Genomic DNA, 21392 nt, shown 5'->3' with positions numbered 1-21392 from the left:
CTCCGAGAGCAGGACGTTGTCCTTGTTCCTCACAGTATCCACGGTGCCCACCCTGGTGCCTGGCACAGAGATCTGCGGAATGGGAATGAAGGCAAGAATAGTGGTTTTCAGGGAACGTGTATGATTTTTTTTTTTTTCCGGCTGTGCCATGCGGTTGTAGGATCTTAGTTCCCCAGACTGTGGGATTTTAGTTCCCCCAACCAGGGGTCGAACCCGAGCCTCCAGCAGTGGAAGCGCGGAGTCTTAACCACTGGACCGCCAGGGAAGTCCCCACGTGTGTGTAATTTAGAAAAGCAATTCAGAAGTAATAGCCCTGGGGAGGGGGGCTGTTAACTAGAGTCAGGCACGCCTTGTTTCCAATCTGGCGCTGCCATTCACCAGCTGGTGACTGTGGGAAAACACCTTTGCGCCCCTGAGCCTCGATTTCTTCAGCTGAAACTTGAGTCCAACCGCCCCCTAGCTCACTGGACTGGGGTGTCTGTCACAGGAAAGGATCAAGACCTCTGGTCAGCCTGGACGCTGTCCCCGGGAGCGAGGCGGAGCTGCACCGCCCGTCGCGCCCGCCAGGTGTCGCCGCGAGAGCGCGCTGAGCAGCCGGCTGCGACCGGAGCCTTACGGCTACTCGGGCGCCCCACGTCTGGGTTGCGTGCGGGGCATCCAGGCCTCAGCCCGACTCCGACTTTCCTCTAGGAGCGGGACTCCAGAGGAGGCTGTCTCACCTGGGCACCCACCTGCCTCCCCGCCTCGAATAGACGGGGGCGGGGAGGAATACTCTGAGCCAGTCTTCCCCGCTCCGCCAGTAGCCCTGCGTAAGGGGGCGCCCTCCCCTGAAGCTGGGCTGGAAGCCAAGGGGAGGGAGGAACCTGGGTGCGCCCTAACACCCCACAGCTCCGAGCGCTCGGCCGGGCCGCGGGGACGGGGAGGCAGGCCAGGGCGAGAGGGTTCTCGGCTGAGCCCCGATTCCCGCCAACCCGAGGGCAGTCCCTGCGCGTCCGCTCGCCCCGCAATTTACGAGTTAGCGTCGGGTGGAGCCCCTCCGGACTTCCACTGCCCCGGACCCAGCTCGGCGCCCCGGAGCCGGGAGGGGGCGCCGCGGGAGCGCGTGGGGCAAGCGCGAGCGCGCTTGGAGCAGGCGGCCCTGTCCCGCGGGCGCGGGGGCGCGGGGCGGGCGCTCCGGGGAGGCGGGTGGGGGAGGGGCGGGGGAGGGACGGGAGAAAGGAGGGAGGGAGGGAGGGGCGGGGGCGGGGGCGGGGGCGGGCGGCTGCAGCGCCCCCGCACTCTCCGCGCCTCGCACACTTGCACCGGCCGCTCGCGCGCAGCCCGGCGTCGCCCCGTGCCGCGCTCGCTCCTCCCTCGCTCCTCCCGCTCCGTGGCTCCCGCGCTCCCGGCGAGGCTCAGGCGCCGAGCGCGCGGACGGGCGCACGACAGACGGCCCCGGGAAGCCTCGGCCCGCGCCTCCCGGGCGGGCTATGTTGATTGCCCCGCCAGGGCCGGCCCGCGGGATCAGCACAGCCCGGCCCGCGGCCCCGGCGGCCAGCGGGGACTATGAACCGGAAAGCGCGGCGCTGCCTGGGCCACCTCTTTCTCAGCCTGGGCATGGTCTACCTCCGGATCGGGTAAGGGCCGCTCGCACCTCCTGCACGCGCGTCCCGGCAAAGTTGGCGTGGCTTGGGGAGAGGTTGCGCCGCCCGCAAGCCGCCAACTTCCTTGGCTCCTCAGAGACGCCGGGTGGGCGCGGTGCGGGAGCGGTGGGCGCACAAAGGCCCCCCTCGGGCGGGAGCCCCAGGGGCGCGCATAGCTCCAGAGACACGGGCAGGGGGACCAGCCGTCCTGAGAACGCCTGAGGCTGGAAGACCCCCAAACCAAGGACAGCCAGTAGGGACGCTCCAGCTTGGGGGACTCTGAAGAGGGTTAGCCGCTGCAAAGGTCAGCGTCTCCCAAGGACCCTTCAGACCAGGGCATGGGAACAGCAGGTCCAGCGGGAACACCCAGCCAGGACCACAGCCGCTCGCAGGGAGCTCAGCCCCCAGAGCCCGAAAGGAGCTCTGTACACAGAGGCGAGGGCACAGCCGCTCCTAGTACAGGGCAGTCCCCGGGCGGCAGGCGGGGCCGGTCCGTGAATAGGGAACAGGTACCCGGAGGGAGGGACGTTCGCTGGCAAAAACACAAACCGCTCCTCAGAGCCTTGGCACCACCCGGTTTCCAAGGACCCTCGGACTCCCGGAGCCCCATCCCAGGCGAAGGGGACAGCGCCAACCACCCTAACAGACGCACACAAAGGTAGAACTAGAGATGGCCCGAGACACCCAGGGAGACAAGCTCGCAGAGCCAGCGCCAGAGAGAGGCGGGACACCCCGCCCCCTAAAACTGGGCACCCAAGGCAGCCGGCTCGCTCGCGGAGCAGCCCTCCCTGCCTCACGCCAGCCTTTCTAGGAGGTGGGGCCGGGGCGGCGCGCTGGCTGGAAGGTGGGAGGGGGCGGCTCGGGACGCGTCTTGGAGCTGCATTTGCGCGGCCAGTCACCCTTTGTACTTCGGGGATAATGCGCGTGAAGCACAGGAGGTGGGGGCGGGGGCTTTAGGGATGGGTAGAGGTTCTGACGCTCGAGGGCCACCTTGGCAGGTTTCACGCAACCTGCTCCCCCAGCTCCGTTCGGGGAGAGGTCGGACTGCAGGGGCTGCGGCGATGGTGTGTGTGTGGTGGATCCTTTGTGTTTTGTCACTACCACTCCCCCGTTTCACCACCCCGCGGCTCTGGCGTGGGGATTTCTCAAGTTGACCGGCCGTGGCGGCCAGCAGGTGCGCACAGAGCGGACCAAGCGGCTGCCAGCCCTGACCGCGGGCCGAGACGCGACCGCGGGCGGAGAGGCGGCTGCGAGGCTCGCGCGCTGCCTGCCTGCTGGTGTGTTTTAAGTGTTATTGATTCGCCCGCATCTGGGTGGCTTTCTTTTTTTTCCCCTGCTTTAATCTTCATCTTGGCCCGCGCCCCGCCGTCCCGCGCGCATCCAGCATCCAGGAAGCCGGTGGGGCTGATTGGCGCTGGCCGCGTGCGGCTTTATCTCCTTTTTAATTAGAAACGGGGCGGAGGGACTCGGGAGGGGAGAGAGAAAGGGAAAACAACAGAAAATAACTCCCCTGGCCGCCCCGCCCGCCCGACCTCCCGCCGGCGGCGCCGAGACCTCATAGTCCCCGCAGGGGCCCAGCTGCCCGGAGGGAGGGCGCCGGCCTTCCGCCCCGCTGCCGCCCTTTGGGGTGGGGAGAGGGCCAGGTCGGGAGGAGTTGCAGGGTGGTTTGGGGCCAGGCCCTGCTGCTGCTCTCTGTACCTCGGCTTATCCATCTGTAAAATGGGCATGGGAGGCCTTTCGGTTCCTCGGATGGATGGCGGGGCACCTGTGGTATTCTTATTTTATTTGGATAGTTCAAGTGACTCAAGCACTAGCCTTTTTGTAACAATCAGATGCAATAATAATAACTACCACAGCAGCTCATTTATTGAGTACTCACTGTGTGCCTGACACGTTCAGAGCACTTCCCATGTTTTGACACATTTAATTTTTCAGCAGCCCTATGAGGTGAGGTCCAGTTAATATCCTCATTTTAGCAATGGGAAAACTGAAGTACAGAGAGGGGATGTAACTTGCCCAAGGTCACACAGCTACTAGGTGAAGGAAGCTTAGATGGCGCCCTAGACCTGAGCTCTTAGCTGCGAGACTATGGTGCCTGTGCATTTTTACCCCAATATATAGTTTCACTCTCTGCCGGTGTAGGGATTTCCTGGTGGTCAACTAGGTGTCGACAGGTGCCTCCTGACTTGTGGCCAGAACATCTCCACTTGACCTCCTCTTTCTGTGCTGCGTCTTCCTGAAACATTTAAAATATCCTAGCTCTGTGTTAGACTCTCTTTGAGTGGCTGAGACGAATGACGGAGAGCTCTTGCTAGGGTCCTGTTTTAGATCCATCACCTGCTAGCCTCCAGGCCTGCCTCGGTTCTCAGCTACGCAAAGTGGATATGTGAAATGGAGAAGGTGATTCCTGCCCTATAGGGCTGTTTAGAAAGGCCGACTGGTCTAGAGTTAGTGGTAGCACCTGCCATACTGCATTTGCATATAATAGGGATGCTGCAGAAGGTCCCGGATGCATTCAAGGCATAACTAGGGGCACCTGCTGTGTAATAGGCAGTGACATTTTTGAAGCTCCACAATCCATTTAGCAAGCCCAGCAGACAGCCTCCCTGTCCTCGAGGAGCTGCTGGTCTAATGAGAAAGACAGGTGATAAAAAAGCAAGCACACAGGTTAAAAACAAACACACACATTAAAACATTTCAGAAGACCAGGAGTAATCAAGAGTATTAAGTAAACAAAACAGATTGTGATGGAAAGTTAGGAGGGATGGGGTGCAGAGGCAGGTTCCCTTAGGTGGGATGGTCAGGGAGGGGACCCTTGAGGTCACTTGGATGATGGCAAGAAGCCAACCGTGTGAAGGTCAGGGGGTGAGAGAGCTTCCAGGGAGAGGGACCTGCCCGAGGCAGGAAGAGGGCTGGAGTGTGGCAGGAGCGGCAGTTATGTGCTTCGAGAGGAGTGGGGTCACCTCAGCTCTTGTGGTGCTGGTCAGGGGACCCTCGCCTTGAGAAATCCCAATTCCAGAACAACTTCCCACAGCTGAGCCTGGACTGGAAAGACGAGGCACTTAGCCCAGCGGCTGACCATGGCCCATGTAAATGGGAGCTCGTTATTATAACCAGAGTGAGGTTTTCTCTTTCAAAGGGTGCTTGATGACCTTTGAAGGATTATACAAAAGGAAGCTCCAGACAAGTGGGCCATCTTTGTGTAAAGGGAGGGCTAGCTGCATTGTCAGGGCTACCACTGGAGCCTCTTTGGGGTTATCTTGATATTAGGAAATGGGCCCACCCTCAGGCCAGATACCCACGAGCCACACTGACGCCTCTCTTTGCCTTGTACCCTTCCCCAGCCCTCCCATCGGCTCCACCTCATCCATCAGCGAGCTGGGTTGCCTCCATCTGCGGCCACCCAGGCCAAGCCACCTCTGGCCTGCCCGCTCTCCCTGCTGTTGTTCTGGAGCTCTGCAGTTCTCTCCCCGCTGGGGCTGGAGGCATGGGATCCTGTCAGTAACCTGCTTCCAGCCCTTCAGTGCTTCTTGATGTACCGAGATAGATCAGCCCTGAGCCGTCTCCTCTCCCCAGACCCCCCCCCCCCGACCGAGCCCTGGTTCTGCATTGGGTTCTGTGGGTTCTTTCTGCTCCTTGGCGATCCCAAGCTTGTTCCCTTCCCAGGACTTTGTATCTTCTGTTCCCTCTGCCCTGAATACTCTTCCCCAGACCTTCCCATGGCTGGTTCCTGACCATTCAGGTCTCTGCTGCACTGTTACCTCCTCAGGGAGGCCCTCCTTGACCACCCATGCTAAAGCAGCCCCTCTCCCTTCCCTCTCAGACCCACCACTACTTGTTATCACAGCATCTTCATTTATTTTCTTTGTAGTGCATGTCACTGAATGTTGTGTTGTGTTCATTTGAGACATTTGCATGGTCTCCCTCCATAGCCCCTCGAAGTTAGGGCCTTGCCTGCCTCCCAGCATGGTGCCTGGGAGCCTGGTGCCCTGATAGGTGCCTAGTACGTACCTGTGAATGAGTTGGGAAGACAGGAACCTTGCTGCGATAGTCATAAGCGTCCTCTAGGCCAGTTATACCTGGAGTGGGATACACATATTCCATTGGCATGCAGGAAGGAAATACTACAACTTTTATTCACAGTTGCTTTTTAAAGATTTTTAAAAAATAAAACATATACATACATACATTATGTTGTCCATATATAACATGTCTGAACAGTTTTTGTTCTTTAATCAACATCTGTGCACCCATCCCCCTTTCAGAGGCAAACGCTACGTGAAACTTGGTGGTTACCTTTGCAGTTTTACCGCACAGAGATGACCCCTAAACAGTGCAGTTCCATTTTGCATGATTTTAAACTTCATCTCTATTGAATTCTCCCATAGATGCAAAGGCAACTGGCTTAGTTCATTTGACAGTATGTTTGTGACACGCATCATCTTTCTTTGTGTCTAAGAAAGAAATTAAGCCTCACTAATATTGAATATACACGTGGTACAAGTACCGATGGGAATTATAAATGAGTGAGCATGGGTTGGGGGTGCAGTATCAAAAAAGTTGAGAGACCCGTGCTGGGAGCACTAGCAGGGGGAGGGCAGGGCTGGACGCCTAGGGAGGGCCTGTAGGTGTGCCCCCCACCTTGCTGGCCTAACGCTCCATCTCTCTGTGTCCCCTGCTCCAGTGGCTTCTCCTCGGTGGTAGCTCTGGGCGCGAGCATCATCTGTAACAAGATCCCAGGCCTGGCTCCCAGACAGCGGGCGATCTGCCAGAGCCGGCCCGACGCCATCATCGTCATAGGAGAAGGCTCGCAAATGGGCCTGGACGAGTGTCAGTTTCAGTTCCGCAATGGCCGCTGGAACTGCTCGGCGCTGGGGGAGCGCACCGTCTTCGGAAAGGAGCTCAAAGTGGGTATGTGCTCACCCAGACACCCCAAGCGGGGTCTTATAAACAGTGGGGAGACCAAATTGCCTCGGGAGTGCTCTGGGACCCCCTTCTCTGCTGCAGCCTGGAACGCCCTAGCTAAGGAATCCTGCAGGTGCCACAACTTGAATTTAGGTCTGCTGACGAGGGTCAGCTCTCCGATTGGAATCCACCACCAGCCGTTCCCAGTAGAGTTGCACACCAGCAGCCAGTGGCCTAAATGCTAACTGGCTGATACAGCACTGATACTGTTTTTTAAATTGAAGCCCAAATTTAGAAACTATCTGTTTCGCCTAAAAATACGGACTTCTGGCTTCTTTTGAAAAATTGGCAGATATACGGATAGCTTACACCTGTGTCCACTTAGTTACTAATGGGCTGCAGCTGAGAACACAGCGCCCTTTAGGTGGAACCTGGGCAGCCCATTCACTGCCACAGTCCCCACCCTTCTGCATTGCCTTGCCTGGCCACTGTGGGCATTTGAATTTCCAACCCCTGTTTTATGGGAATGGTGTAAAAGCCTGGTGGAAAGGGCGCGGGAACAATGTTGGTTACCAGGAGGCCCCAGTCGATGTGGGGAAGGCCATGTTGTATGTCTTCTCGCTTGTATGCGTCTGGACTGGGGGGCCGGAAAGCCTGCAGCCTCACTGCTGAATCGAGCAGTGAACTTCCCTGAAAGTTGGGTCAGCCTCAGGTCCCTCGGCTGCAGTGGTTCACCCAGCCTGCTCGACTGCTCACAGGGCACCCCTGGGTTCTCTGTCTCCTTCAGCCCCAACATCAGCAAATCCAGTTCATGTTGAAAAGATCCACCCCAAGTCTGGCCACTGCTCCGTGCCCTCCCTCGCTCCCCCTCGGGTCACGCAGGTGGCACCTCCCAGCCTCCGGCCATCCTGCAGACCCTCCTGCGGGCAGGGTTGTCCTTTGTAAGTGGAAATCAGATCCTGTCATTTCCCTGCTTAACCTCCTTGGGAGGCTCCCCCTGGCCTCAGAATGAAATCCCAACTTCTCACTGGTCCACCGCTGCCCTCTGTCCTCATCCGCTCCCATCTTCCTGTCCCCCTTGCCCACCCAGCCTCATGCTGTTTCCCAAGCACACGGCACTGTTTGGGTCCTGCTTGGGGGCCTCGGCTCCACGCATTCCTTCTGCCTGGTATCATCTCCCACCATCCTGTGCACCTTCCCTTGTGGTTGCTATGGTTTTCCTGCCTTCTCCTGCTCACACCCATGCCCCCTGTTTCTGGGACCCAGACCTGGGCTCTGGCGTTATTTTGAGCTGTGTCTTTGTTGACATATGAGATGTTACATATGGGGAAACTGAGGCTCAGGGGGACTTGCCCAAGGTCAGCAAAAAGTGAGTGGCAGGGTCTCCTAGGACTGGGCTGATGCCAGTGTCACTCGCAGTCCTGGAGTAGCTAGCTTGTTGGTGGCATTGTGATAATGCCTGCCAGGGTGCAACAGGAGGGCTCCAGTGCAGGGAGTCCTGGGATGAAGGAGTCCCTGCTGTCCAGAAGCCCCCAGCTGCCCAGAGTTGTAGGATTGAGGGATCCGTTGCAGGCTGAGGCGGGGGAATACCGCCAGTATGCACCACCAGTTTATTTATTTATTTATTAAAATTTTTTTTAAATTTTAATTTATTTTTGGCTGCGTTGGGTCTTTGTTGCTGTGCGTGGTCTTTTTCTAGTTGCGGCGAGTGGGGGCTACTTGTCGTTTCAGTGCGTGGACTTCTCGTCGTGGCTTCTCTTGTTGCAGAGCATGGGCTCTAGGCACGTGGGCTTCAGTAGTTGTGGCTCATGGGCTCAGTAGTTGTGGCTCGCAGGCTCTAGAGTGCAGGCTCAGTAGTTGTGGCACTCGGGCTTAGCTGCTCCACGGCACGTGGGATCTTCCCAGACCAGGGCTCGAACCCATGTCCCCTGCATTGGCAGGCAGATTCTTAACCACTGCGCCCACAGGGAAGCCCCCACCAGTTTATAATACCAGTATACACTGAGCAGGAGCAGAGGCCTGGGGCAAGGAGCATTCTTTGAGAGGAGGACTTGGGTAGGATGGCCTCAGGGGATTTAAGCAAACAGAGGCGCCAAGAAAACCCCTGGGATTGCGATGCTGGACAGCAGGCCTGCGGGACCTGGAGGGGAATGGGAGCCAGAGCCTGGAGGTGTGTGGGGTCACGGCTCGCAGTTTCTATTTCTAGGTGGTAGGAGATAACGGGGAACTTTGAGCAGGGGCATGACTGCCAAAGTAAGGTTGCACTATATGAAATGGCCACAAGTCAGTGGTTTCAGGCCCACAAAAATAACAACATTATGTGATTCAGTCCAATGGGAATTCTGGAAGAGTCATTAAAGAGTGGGTACAGAATTCATTCATTCACTCACTCATGCGTTCACCAAAAATTTCTTGAGTGCTCTCTGTGGCTGGAGGCTGCCCTTTCAGCCTCTGTGGTCAGGGAAGGCCTCTGGATTTGTGAGGGAGGTGTCTGGGGGAAGGCAAAGGGGACGGCAGGTGCAAAGGCCCTGAGGCAGGAATGTGCTTGGTGGTTTGACAAACAGCACGGAGGCTGGCGTGGCTGGAGTACAGAGACTCAGAGGTCAGAGAAGGAGCCAGGAGGCAGACATTGTGGCACCTGTCAGGCCAAGTCCGGGGTTTGGATTTTCCTCTGGTGAGTGGAGGGGCAAGTGTGGGAGTGAGGAGTCTGGTCCAGTCTTCCAGGCAGGAGGTGGCAAAGTGGTAGCAGTGGAGACCCGTTTTGGCCGTGAGCTGCCAGGATAGAGCGAGACTGACAATCTGGAGGCTGGTTAGGAAGGAGTTCCCCTGGCCTGGGTTTCTCAGGTGGTGGCAGTGGGAGCAGAGGAAGGGGAGGTCAAGATGAGACCCCTGCGAGTCTGAGGAGTCACTTCCCCTCTGAGCCTTGGCTTCCGCGTGTGTAAACAGGCAACCTGCTCCAGGACAGCAAGAAGAAGCCTCAGATTTACGCTTTCCAGGCTCTTCAACACTGCTCTGCCCTCATGGGATTGCCTCTTTCTGGGAATGACCAGCCAGCTGGGGCTGCCTTGTAGGGGTGAGGGATCAGGATTGTAGTCTTTGGGCACTCTGGCCATCAAGTCCACACTCTGGACGCAGAACACATCACTGGCCTTTGCAGAGACTTCCCAGAAGCTCCACCCCACACTTCTGCCTACTTCCCATTGGCCAGGACCTAGTCACATGACACACCTAGCTGCAAGGGAAGCTGGGAAATGTAGTCTTTTTTTTTCTTTTAATTCTGAGCGGCTGTGAGATAAGCTAAGGGTCTGTGACGGAGCAGGAAGGAGGAGATTGACATTGCTGGGGGGCAGGAGCCCTTCACGGGTTCTGCATCCCGTGCTGAGACCCAAAGGCTCACCGTTCTCCACCTCCTCACGCCCAGTCCGGTCCCCACTCTGCCTATGTTTCTGTCTCCCCTCCTGAGTGTTCTGGATTTTACTGCTTAGATCTGAGGAGAGGGCCCCAGGGCAGGACCAGGCAAGGCCCTCGGGGATGCTGGAAACCGAAACCCAATTCAGGCTGCCTCAGGCGGGAAGGGGAATTGTGCATCCTCGGGAACTGAAGGTCGGGGTGCCGACTTGGGGAGCCCTGGGATGTGAACTGGCATCAGCTTCCTCTGGGGCAGAAGGGTGTCTGTCAGAGGGTCAACCTCCAGGCTCAGGTCCTGCAGGAAAGAGCCTGACCTTTCTGTGGCAGCACCTGCAAGAGCCCTGGAGCTCACTCTGATTGGATCTGGGGCCTGACTTCTGGGCGTGTGTCCATCCCAAACCATCACAGGGACCACTGACAATAGGGCTGTTGTTGTCCAGGCCTGGGAGCCACACCTGCACCATCTCCCAGGGAGGGGGACTGTTTGTGGGGCTTTCAGGCAGCTCGGGCGGCCGGAATGAGGACCGACCGCAGGCGGGGCGACTTCCACACACAGTCCTGGGGGCTGAAGTCCAAGATCAAGGTGCTGGCAAGGTTGGCTTCTTCTGAGGCCCCTACGCTTGGTGTGTAGAGGGTCGCCTTCTTCCTGTGTCTTCATTTGGTCTTTCCTTTGTGCATGTGCCCTCATGTCTCTGTGTGTCCTAATCTCCTCTTCTAACGACACCAGTCAGGTTGGAAGAGGGCTCACCTGAATGGCCTCATTTTAACTTAATCACCTCTTTAAAGGTCATATCTCCAGATACAGACACATTCTGAGCTACTGAGGGTTAGGGCTGGGCATATGAATTCTGCGGGGGGGGACACAATTCAGCCCATAACAAGCAGCCTGAGAGCAGCCTGGTCTGCGCTTTGGGGAAAAGCATATGGGGTGTGGTGGGTGCTCGGAGGTGAGATTCCCAGGTGGAAAGAGCAGATTGGACCAATGGAGATGGCCTTGGTCTGGGTCTTGAAGGGTGGGAAGAATTTCACGGGTCAGTGAATGGGATCCCAGGCAGAGGGAACATCAGGACAAAGACGACGTGTGATTGCTAAGGGCATGGCGAGCAGGGGTCTGCAGCCTCAGGTGAGGTGACAGGCCAGCTCTCAAGGGTCTTAAATGCCAGGGCTTATGTGACCCCACGACAAGTTTATCAACTGCTAACCAGGCTCAGTGTGGCCCTTGGGGACCCAAAAAGGTGTTCACCCCACTCCAGGTTTTTCATTTTCATAAATAAAACAATGAACTCCCCCTTGAATCCACCACCAGCATGACAATTAGGATAAGGACCGGTAGCTTGCACCCCTGTGAACGTCCCTCAGGCAACTCCTGCTCCCGCCTCCCAAGTCACACTTTCTCTATCCTGAATCTTGATGTCTAAGTTATGCTACTGATATATTCCCTGGAAGTACATTATTTAGTTTGAGTTGTGTTTAATTTTACAGAGAAAAGGCATCACACTATAGGCAGTCTTTTGGAATTTACGTCTTTCCCCTCAGTATTAACAAAGCTCATCTGTGTTGTTCTTCTTAGCTGTTGTTGATTCATTTCAGCTGTGGTGAATAGACCCCATCTGTGCACCCATGCCTTGGTTGAGGGGCGTCTGGGTTGTCTCTGAGCACCTGCTGTCACAGTGCCACTGCGGGCCTTCCTGTGCGCGTCTCCCGGGGCCCACGTGTGCGCTTCTCTGGGGTGTATGCTGAGGAATGGAATTGCTGGTCACAGGGTATGAGGATGGGCCTGACTTCTGCAGTGACCGTGCCACGTGCCACTCCCCCAGCCGGCAGTGTTGACCTTCGGCCTCGCTCACACACGGGATTGCCCAGACGTCTTCATTTTTGCCTGGGGGATGGGTGTAAAATGCTTCGTCACTGTCCTCTTGATTTACATTTCCCTGAGAAGTCGTGTGGTTGAAATCCCTTCCTATGTTTACTGGCCGTGCAGGTTGACTCTTCTGTGAGTTGCCTATTCGTGCTCGTTGCCTGTTTTTCCATCCGGTTGTGTGTGCTCGTGTCACAGGTAGAAGAGTGAGGGCTGCATCAGGCAGGACCCCAGGGAGGGTGGGTCCCATGGGGCTTCACACCGCTGTCTTTCATCTTTTCGTGGAGGATCGGTGGGTGAGGGCCAGGAGCAGAGGCAGCCCTTCCTCTGGGTCCATCACCTCATGGGTCCTCTCCATCCCTGAAAGGAGGCATGTCCACCTACATCTCAGCTCAGAGCCACGTGGAGGCTGACCAAGTCACGTGGGTGTTCTGTGGCAAGACTGAGATGGCCGGTGAGTTCCCTGCTGCTGGAGGGGTTCTTGTTTGTGTGGTTCTGCCACACGTGAGATTCTTGAGGCCGCCGTGTGTTGGACAAGCTCGTTTTGTTGGTGGGCCCTGAGGCAGCCACACGAGCACTGATATCCGAGTCACGCAGCCCACCTTGTCAGGTGGCAGCAGCGTTCACAGGACGTAAGACCCTAGCGCCTGGTGGGTTAGGGCCCCAAGAGGATGTCCCTTCACCCTTCCCGGAGGCCCACGTGCCTGTCTCCTCTGAAGAGGAACTCAAGGAGCTGGGGATGCTCCGGATTTATTCCTGGTGCAGCAGGACAGGGAGATGTGGAGTAGAAAGGGGAGAAGCTCTTGGTCCCACTTCTAACCTGAGCTCATCATTTTGATTCTACAAAGTGTGTCCGCCAGTCTGTCCACTTCTCACCACCTCCCCCATCATCTCCTTGTTCAAATCTCCATCTTCAGAGAGCTGTCACCCAACTCCATCAGCCCCCTAATGTACCCCCCCAACCACCTGGCACCCAGCGAAGAGTCTCCCCACGGTCGCTGTGACCACGGTGTCTCCCTGTGTGAAACCCTTCCTCTCGCTCTGAGAATAAAATGCCAGCAGGTCCCCTGGTGCTTTGCTGACCTCCGTGACCTGCATCCCGACCCCCTCTCCACCCCAGCTCTGCCACCCTCTCCCACCCTCTCACGTGACTACGTCCTTCCCACCTCAGGGCCTTTGGCCCAGCTGGTCTCTCTGCCTGGGTGCTCTCCCATCCTTCCACCCTCAGCTCACACGGCAGCCCCTCACCAGGACCGCCTGTGTAGTGCAGACCATCCATTCTCCAGCTACCCCTCACCTTCCATGTTTTTCTCCTCATCACTTACTACTCCAGGGCACATCCTCTATTTATTTGCTCATTTGTGCCGCCCAGAATTATAGTTCAGCCCTGCAGTTACCTGCCGCTTCTCTTCCCAGCTTCCCCATTGCCTGGCTGTGGACCAGGACCAAACGGCAATGATAATATACCCATCTTGCAGGTGTGGGCAGCTGAGATTACTTACACCCCACGAGGCACCCAGGACGTGCTCCATAAATCACAGCTCTGTTATTCTTGAGTCTCTCCAGCCGGAAGGGCTCAGTGGATGTGGTGCACCCCCAGGTACTGGTGCAGACCCCCGCCCCAGCTCCTTCTGGAGCAGAGGTCAGAGCAGAAGGGCCACGGGGAGAAACTGCTGAGCGATGGTGGGTAACCTGCATACCCCAGCATTATGCAGGCCTCCACCCAGACGCCACCTTCTCCAGGAGGCCTCCTTTGACCATCTGGCCGAGACAGCCTCCCCTGTAGGTCATGCTGTGCTGTTGTCTTTATAGCACTTACCACTTCCAGAAGTGACTTTGCATACTTTTGCAAGACTATGTGTGTCTGCCATCGGTCCCTGGCTGTGGGGAAGTCCATGGAGCCTGGACCTGTCAGTCGTCTTCTCTCTGTGACCCCCAGCACCTGGCCCATGGCCTGGCACACAGTAGATGCTCAGGAAACACATGGAGAGATGCTCGCCCCCCTGGCAGGCCAGCTCCTCTCTACCCTACACGCCCAGCTGCTCTGAGCCCTCCAGGGTCTTGTTAGTCTTGTGGCCCCAGGTCTGGGTGCACCGCACACATGGGAAGGGCTCTGTTCTCTTTGTTGAGTGAATGCTTTCCATTTCTGACCCAAAATATAAGACTGATCGTTCATTCCTGCATGTGAGCATTTTGATCCATGTTAGGCCAGCGTCCTGTTAGCTCTCCTCCCACATTTGCGTTGGCTTCAAATGGGATCAAATGTTGAGTAGGTCAAGGCCTAGGGGAGATCCCCCCTCCATGGCGTGACTCAAGAGGACCTGTTCCCCAGTCTGTTCAGCGGACTGGTTTCTATCCCTCCCCACCCCCACCCGCTGCTCTGGGGTAAAAAGGAGGGCTCCCTGGGTGATAAATTTGGGAACTCAGCATGCTATACTCCCTGCTTGAGAGAGAGCCAGTGTATTAAAGGCTCTGAAAAGTCCTGCAGACGAGAGAGCAGCTAGAGGAGGCTTCCCTAGAGGTCCACACTCCTCTGACCTCAGACTCACTGGCCATCTGGTGGAGCTGCTCTTCCAAGGCACCCACACCAGGAAACACTGCTCTGGAGACCCTCACAGATTGGCCATGCTCGTACTGTGGCTTTTGGACTAACCAGGAATCCACCCAAAGTATATTCATCCACCACCAAGTCCGACATCCTTCCGCAAGGGCACAGCGGAGGCATGTTCCAGTATCTGATATGGACGTGGACGATGAGATCTATACGAGTCAGCGTCACTCTGCAGAGTCCCTGAAATCAGCCACAAAATTCAGAATACGTAGTTTTCTATACAAGTAGGAAGACATTCACGTGTGCATATAACGTATATACGGTAACGCACCCCATCCAAGGTACTCATACGCTATTTTTTTTAGTTCAATTTTTTTTTTTTTAAGATTCCACGTATACATGAGATCATACAGTATTTGTCTTTCTGTGTCTGGCTTATCTCACTTAGCATAATGCCCTCAAGGTCCATCCATGTTGTCACAAATGACAGGATTTCCTTCTTTTCTATGGGTGAATAATATTCCATTGTGTGTATATACATATCTATACACATATGCGTGTGTGTGTGTGTGTGTGTGTGTGTGTGTGTGTGTGTGTGTGTGTGTGTATGTATCACATCTTCTTTCTCCATTCATCTGTCGATGGGCTCAGGTTGTTTCCATGTCCTGGCTATTGTGAATAGTGCTGTGGTGAACACGAGGATGCAAATATATTTTTGAGTTAGCATTTTCATTTTCTTTGGCTAAATACCCAGAAGTAGACTTGCTGTATGCTAATTCTATTTTTAATTTTTTGAGGACTCTCCATATTCTTTTTCCATAAAGGCTGCACTGACTTACATTCCCACACGTACCGTATGTTAAATTTACTTTTCCCCGGGTGCATTTGGTTGAATTCATGTAAGTTAAGTGCTCATGGGACACCCCCCTGCCACCCACAGTATGTCCACCCATTCATTCATTCATTCATTCGTTGGTCCCACAGATGTTTACTAGAATCTTCAGCGTGGTAAGTGGCTGATGAATCGGCCACAGGGTCTGCTCTCGGGGCGCTCACTGTCTGTTGGGGACAGACAGCAGAGTCGGGGCTGAATGAGGGGTCTGGTAGAAGAGCAGAGGGCACGGGTGGCACTGGACTGGAGCGTGGAAGGCTGCCTACAGGGTCACCTAAAATGGGCCGCCACAGCCCAGGAGAGGAAGGGTGTGGTGGGGATGGGCAGCCGCAGCAGGCTTGCAGGTGTGACCCAGCCAGAGCCGGGGATCCAGAGTGATCTGGGCACTGGCTCCAGGCTGGGGGGCAGGGAGGGCAGAAAGAGGCTGGAGAGAGTAGTGGAGACAAATCCATCCCACAGGGTTTGCCTGGGAGGGGAGCTGTCCGAAGAATCTCTCTCCCTTGTCTCTGGGGAGAGACAGGATGTGGGAAGATGATCAAATTCTTAGCACATATAGAAATTTGCTATGAGTCTAGCATTATTATCAACAAAGAAATGGTGATTTCCTGATGTGTGCTCCTGGGGACGGCTGCATTCTTTTTCACATACTCACGACCTCCTGTTTGGTACTCCTCTGTGGAATTTTTCCAGGGAAGGGGACAGATGACCTAGGATTCAGGCCCTAGGGGCCACCCTCTTCTGTCTACCAACCGGGGAACTTGGATGCATTTCTGGGCTTCTGCTCCTGTCCCGTTTCACCGCTTCTCTTCCCGAGTGGTCACTTCAGCAGCTCGCCCCTCTCCCTCGGGTGACCGGCTGGGCCCAGGATCCCAGGTCTGAGAATACGTATGCCTCGCACAGTGGTTCCGTCTTTTCGTCTGTCTCAGGCAGGGTGGGTGGATGGAGCACATGTCTGGTGAGCTGATGACTGCTTGGAGGGATGATTTGAAGACCTTTCCGGTGAGAGACACAGAAGTGAGGGGCAGGCCAGCTCCACTTTCTCTCTGCCATTTCTTAACAATACGCCATCTTGCCGGAGCAAAAGACCTATTCTTTCCCTATTCTTGCTTAGAACGCAGCTAACAAAGGACTTTTTGTCTCGCGTGCATTTTTTTTTTTTTTTGCAAGCCTCAGTTCATCCTGGGTTTTAGCTCTCCTGACACCATTCTTTGAGATGAGTCTTTTGTTAGAACATTCTCTTGCCAGCTTTCTGATGGTTGACACACACTCCCACACTCCCACGCCTTTACATGCACAGTCATTCATTCATTCAACTGTCGAGGCTTCGCAGATGAATAATCCGGGTCCTCACAACCTTGTGGGGAGAGACTGATCTTTCAATTTAACACAGAGTAAGGATGGCAAAGGTGCTGAGCCGAAAGCCGAGGAGGGGATGTCAGGAAGGCCCTCGGACAGGGGGCCCCGAGCAGTGTCTTGATGGAGACAGTTAACCAGTGCCACGCCTAGTAAGAGCTGCTGCGTACTGATCCCTTCCAGGTGTGGTCTTGGCTTGTTTCATCTTCCTAATGACTTTAGGAGGCAGGTGCTTTATTATTCCCATTTTACAAAGGAGGAAACCGAGGCCTTGAGAGGTCGGTCAACTCACCCCTGATCCTTCCCCCCGGGGAAGTGGAGCCAGGCTGCCAACCTGGCTTGATTGGCCCCCCAGGGCCCTGCTCGGAAACCACTGAGCTACATGGCCTTTCACCAAGCCCGTGGGAGAGGAAGGGCATTTACCGACTGAGGGAGCAGCGTCTGGAAAGGCTTGGAGGCAGGACGGCTTGGAGGAAGGAAGGAATGCCCTGAGCATTTTTTTTGTAAACATTTTTTTATTAAATCAGAAAAAGAAAGATACAGTTTACATGGTATCAGTCAATCATGGCTACTTTGACTTACATTTTAATACACTCATGGTCCTATTTACTCTTCTGTACAAGTATTAAAAAAAACTCAGGTATTTGAATAATCTTCTGTAAGTTGGTTGTTGACCCTTGGCGGGTGGCAGCAGTGCGGTCTGGCCTTCCTTGCTGGGAAGAGACGCTTGGATAGAACGGAGGTGGGAGAGAAGGGCGGGGGCTGGGAGACCAGAGTCCGTCGCTGTGGGCCTGTTACATCAGCCAGGCCCCGCCCAGACACGTGCCCCCTGCAGCCCCCGTTCTTCTGTCTCTTCATCCAGAGGCCCCCTAGTTCCTCTGCTCGAAGACAGCCAGATGTGGCGTTCTGAGCCCAGAAGGGCTGTGAGTGTCATGCCATGGGGCTGGCAAAGGCAACCTTTTTCCGTCTGTGTATTTTCCAAATCATCATATATTTCAGCTGGTGTCACTGCAGATTGCTCACCCTCTGACCCATTGGCTTTAAATAGCAAAATAGAAAAAAATACAATGCACTTTGTGGTTTCCAGTAAGATACTGTAAATACACCCAGATAATATTCCGGTGCAAACCATTTGCAGTGGCTGCACAGGGCGGTGGAATGGAATCTTTCAGGCAGGCTTGGACATCAGTTTATTTCCTCTGTACCCGCCGGGGTCGTTATGGAGCTGGAATGTGGGGAGGGCGTCAGCCGGGCTCCCCGGGTTCATCTCAGTGATAACAACGGTCTTTACTAAGCACCTTCTGGGGAACGGGGCCTCTCTGTACACAGAGGTTTCGTTTCGTCTTCAGGGCAGCTTGGCCGTGTCCTCCTGGTGGATCCCATTTCACAGGTGGGGAAGCTGAGGCCAGGGAGCCAGCATCCTTGCTCAGGGTCACCCCGCCCTGAGTAAGGAGCAGGGCGGAGGGACTAATAGGCTCCATCTTACCCAAGTTCTGAGCTGAGGCTGCCTGAGCTTCTGCGTAGAAAGTTACCTGGAGATGCAGGTGGATTGAGAGTGAAGGAAGCTGTGGTGGAGGTGAGGGCAGGACTCCACGCTGGGAGCCAGGAGACCCTGGTCCTAATCCCCCAGGTCTCGCTGCTGAGTCATTGATGAGCCTGGGCACGTTTCCCGGCCTCTGTGAACCTCTCTTGTTCCAGGATGAACCCATGGGCCTTATGTCTGTGGCTCTGGGAGACTTTTCTCTGGTTCTGGGCACAGAGGGCCCTGTGCTGGGGCAGGATGGTAGGGCTTGCAGGACCTGCCTCTGCCCCAACAGCCTCACTTCCTCCCACCCCCGTGGGCTTACCTGCTCCCGCCACTGCCCAGGCCGGGTCAGGGCCACCGCAGGGTCTGCCCATCAGTCGGGAGCCCCCTCTCCCCTCAGACAGCCTCATGGCTGGCTCCTCCCGGCTCAAAAGTCCCCACCCCAGGTGGTCCCTGCTCCCGTCACCTCCCTGTCCTGCGTCTGCAGAGTCCTCAGCTGCCGCTGAGTGAGTGATGTGTCTTGCTTTCTGCCCCCTCAGAAGCCAAGGCCATGTTTGAATCCCTCCTCTCAGTTTCCCCAGCCCCCAGCACAGTGCCTGGCACATAGTAGGTGCTCAAGCAATATCTGTTGAGTGAAGGAACAGGGCACGTGGCTCGGTCAGGGGGGCCGAGGAGAGGCAAGGTGTGATGGAGGTTCTTCCTCTGCTCGTGCACAGGAGGGAGAGATAGGTGGTCAAGGCAGGAGGGGGCTAGGTCTGTTCTTGGAGGGGCAATGGTCAGTGATGGGCAGTAAGCCAAGCCCAGTGTCCTCTGCTTACTGGCCCCATGTGGAAGAGTCGGGCAAGAGCCTGGGCCAGGAGTCAGTAGGACTGGGGTGGGTGTCGTAACCTTAAGGCAGGAGACAGGGTCAGACTCTGGAACCAGGCTGACCAGGGTTGAATCCTGGTCAGAGTACACGCCTCTGTGGGCCTCAGTTTCCACATCTGTAAAATGGAGATAAAAATGCTCCGCACCTCATAGTGTCGCCAGAGTGAAGCGAATTGATCTGTATTGAGTGCTTAGGAAACAGACTGGCAAATAGTAAGCATTTTATGACTTTGCTGTTCTTCTTATGAACCGTGTGCCATTGGGACCATCACCTCATTCTGTTTCTGCAGCAATAAGACACACCTTAGAACTGCCCGTGCAGACAGCCAGTAAGAGACAAATAGACAGCTTCGGGAAATTGCCCAACTGGAGGGGCTTCCCCAGGCTGAGGGTGGGGTTGTCCCGGGAGCTCCGAGCGTGGTCAGGGTCGGGGGTGTCCTCCGCAGTGGTTGGAGGCCTGTGACCCCTAGGTTTGCATCCTGGCTCTGCCTCTGTAAGTCACCTCCTCGAGCCTCAGTTGCCCACAGATACAGTAAGGAACTGCTGCTTACCTGAGATGGGCGAAGGAGGCATGGACGGATGGAGGTTAAGATGGCCTCTCGCGCGAGGAATCTGCGATGGTGAGATTCTGGGATGCTCGTCTACCTTCTTTCTGCCATCAAACCCTGTTCTCAGGAGGCCATCCTATTTGAATGCGTCCTATAAATTTATTGATGTTTTAACTGGTAACAGTTGAATGGCAGAAATAAAGGCATTTTGATCAGGGTTGCTGCCTTAAGGCAAAGGAATCTCTCTCAACCGTGGGCTTTGCCACGCAGCGAGGAGCTGGAAGGGTGGTTGGAGCAGGGGCTGAGGGAGGACACTGCCAGCTTGGGCCTGGAATCCCAGTTCTGGCTGGTTTCTGGGTTGGCGGCCTCAGTGAATCAGTTTACTCCTCAGAGCCCCGGTTTCCTCATCGGTAACACTGTGGAGAATGGTGGCCACTGAACGGGGCTGTTGGGCAACACCCCCAAGGGTGGGTCTGGCAGGTGCTTAACAAAGCTTACTTTCCTTCTACCCTCTGCCCGCACTGAAAAGCCCCGAAACCCCAGGCCTTGGGCAGACTCTGTCCTGACGCCCTGGGGGAGGTCATGCTGAACGGGTGGAGCCCATCGCTGCTCTGCACCTGCCTGGTCAGAGCCTCTCTGAACCTCAGTCAGCTGGTTTCCCTATAAACAGGTGACCAGAACACTTTCCCAAAGCGCCTAGCGCGGAGCCTGGCCAGTAATAAGCATTAAATGAAGCTCACCTGGTTTTTGGCCACTGCTTGGAGCGTTCATTCATTCATTCATTTATCTATCCATCTATTCATCTAACAGATATGTACTGAGCACCTCCTACATGTCAGGCCCTGGGGACACGAAGGGCACATGACAAAGCGCTGCCTTCAAGGGCATTATGCTGTAGGGGCAGCAGGAGTGGTGGCTGTGGTGTGAGAAACAGACGACAAACAAATAAGTCTAAAATGGCAGGAGGGCCGTGGAGAAAACTGAAGCGGGGGAGTTTCTCTCTGTACCTCTCAGGGGGCCTGTAATTCCATCCATTGTAATTATTATAATACTCACTATCGTTTATTCATGCACTGGTCCCAGGGCTCACAGATACCTGGGACCCCCACCCGCTGGGTGCCAGCTGGGTGAGATTCACAGATACGGAAATGGAGGATCAGAGAGGCCCAGTGACTTGCCCAGGGTCACCCAGCTTCTGGCGGGGTGGGGTTGGCAGTGAGGTCTGCTCATTCCTTTATCTGTCACACACTGTCGTGGGGACTGTAAACAACGGGAGACAGACAGACACGGGCCCTGCTCCCTTGGGGCCCCCCAAGTCTGGCTGGGCAGCCGGAGTCTAGGTCAGCCCCACACACTGGCCTCTGTGTGAGGCTATCGTGTCCTTCAGTGCATCATGGAGCTCAACGAGGCAAAACGGACTTGGTGGTAATCGTGATCACAGCAGCAGCGGCCAGTGTTTACGGAACACGTACCCCATGCCGGGCGCTGTCCACTCACCAGCCCGTGATGCTGCTAAGCCCATTTCATGGAGGAAGCAACAGAGGCTTAGACAGGTTGACAGGCCTGACATTAGTTACACGGCCAGCCCACTGCCCAGGGCAGCTTTCCTGGTGGTCAGTGAGGAGGGGGAAGTATGGGGACTGGGCAGTCCTAGTCTAACACTGGTGGGCAAGGCCCAGGTCAAGGTCAATGGCAGGGGTCAGCAGTGACCCTTTAGCATCTGGAAGCGTTGGACTGCAACAGCCAGTACCTGGGTCCCGGGGAGCTCAGAAGCTAAGAATAACGGTCCCTCTGTTTCTCGGGGGCCGTGGGTGCTGCGGAGGTGAGGGCCAGCTTGGTGGGAAGGGAAGGCCATGGCCCAGG

General features: G+C 55.8%; 1 protein-coding gene across 1 annotated transcript in view; it reads left to right on the top strand.

The window, feature by feature from the left end:
* The first annotated feature begins 1244 nt into the window (after positions 1-1244).
* WNT7A (Wnt family member 7A) overlaps positions 1245-21392 on the top strand; it is a 67772-nt gene continuing 47624 nt past the window's right edge. The window contains exons 1-2 of the mRNA XM_004284322.2: positions 1245-1616; positions 6307-6533. Coding sequence (XP_004284370.1) covers positions 1546-1616; positions 6307-6533 — 298 coding nt within the window. The 5' untranslated portion in view covers positions 1245-1545. The remainder of the gene's footprint in view (positions 1617-6306; positions 6534-21392) is intronic.

Source organism: Orcinus orca, chromosome 10 (genome assembly GCF_937001465.1).
Source record: "Orcinus orca chromosome 10, mOrcOrc1.1, whole genome shotgun sequence".
NCBI classification, from domain to species: Eukaryota; Metazoa; Chordata; class Mammalia; order Artiodactyla; family Delphinidae; genus Orcinus; species Orcinus orca.
Note: the sequence above shows the minus strand (reverse complement) of the source record. Positions and strands in the feature narration are given on the sequence as shown.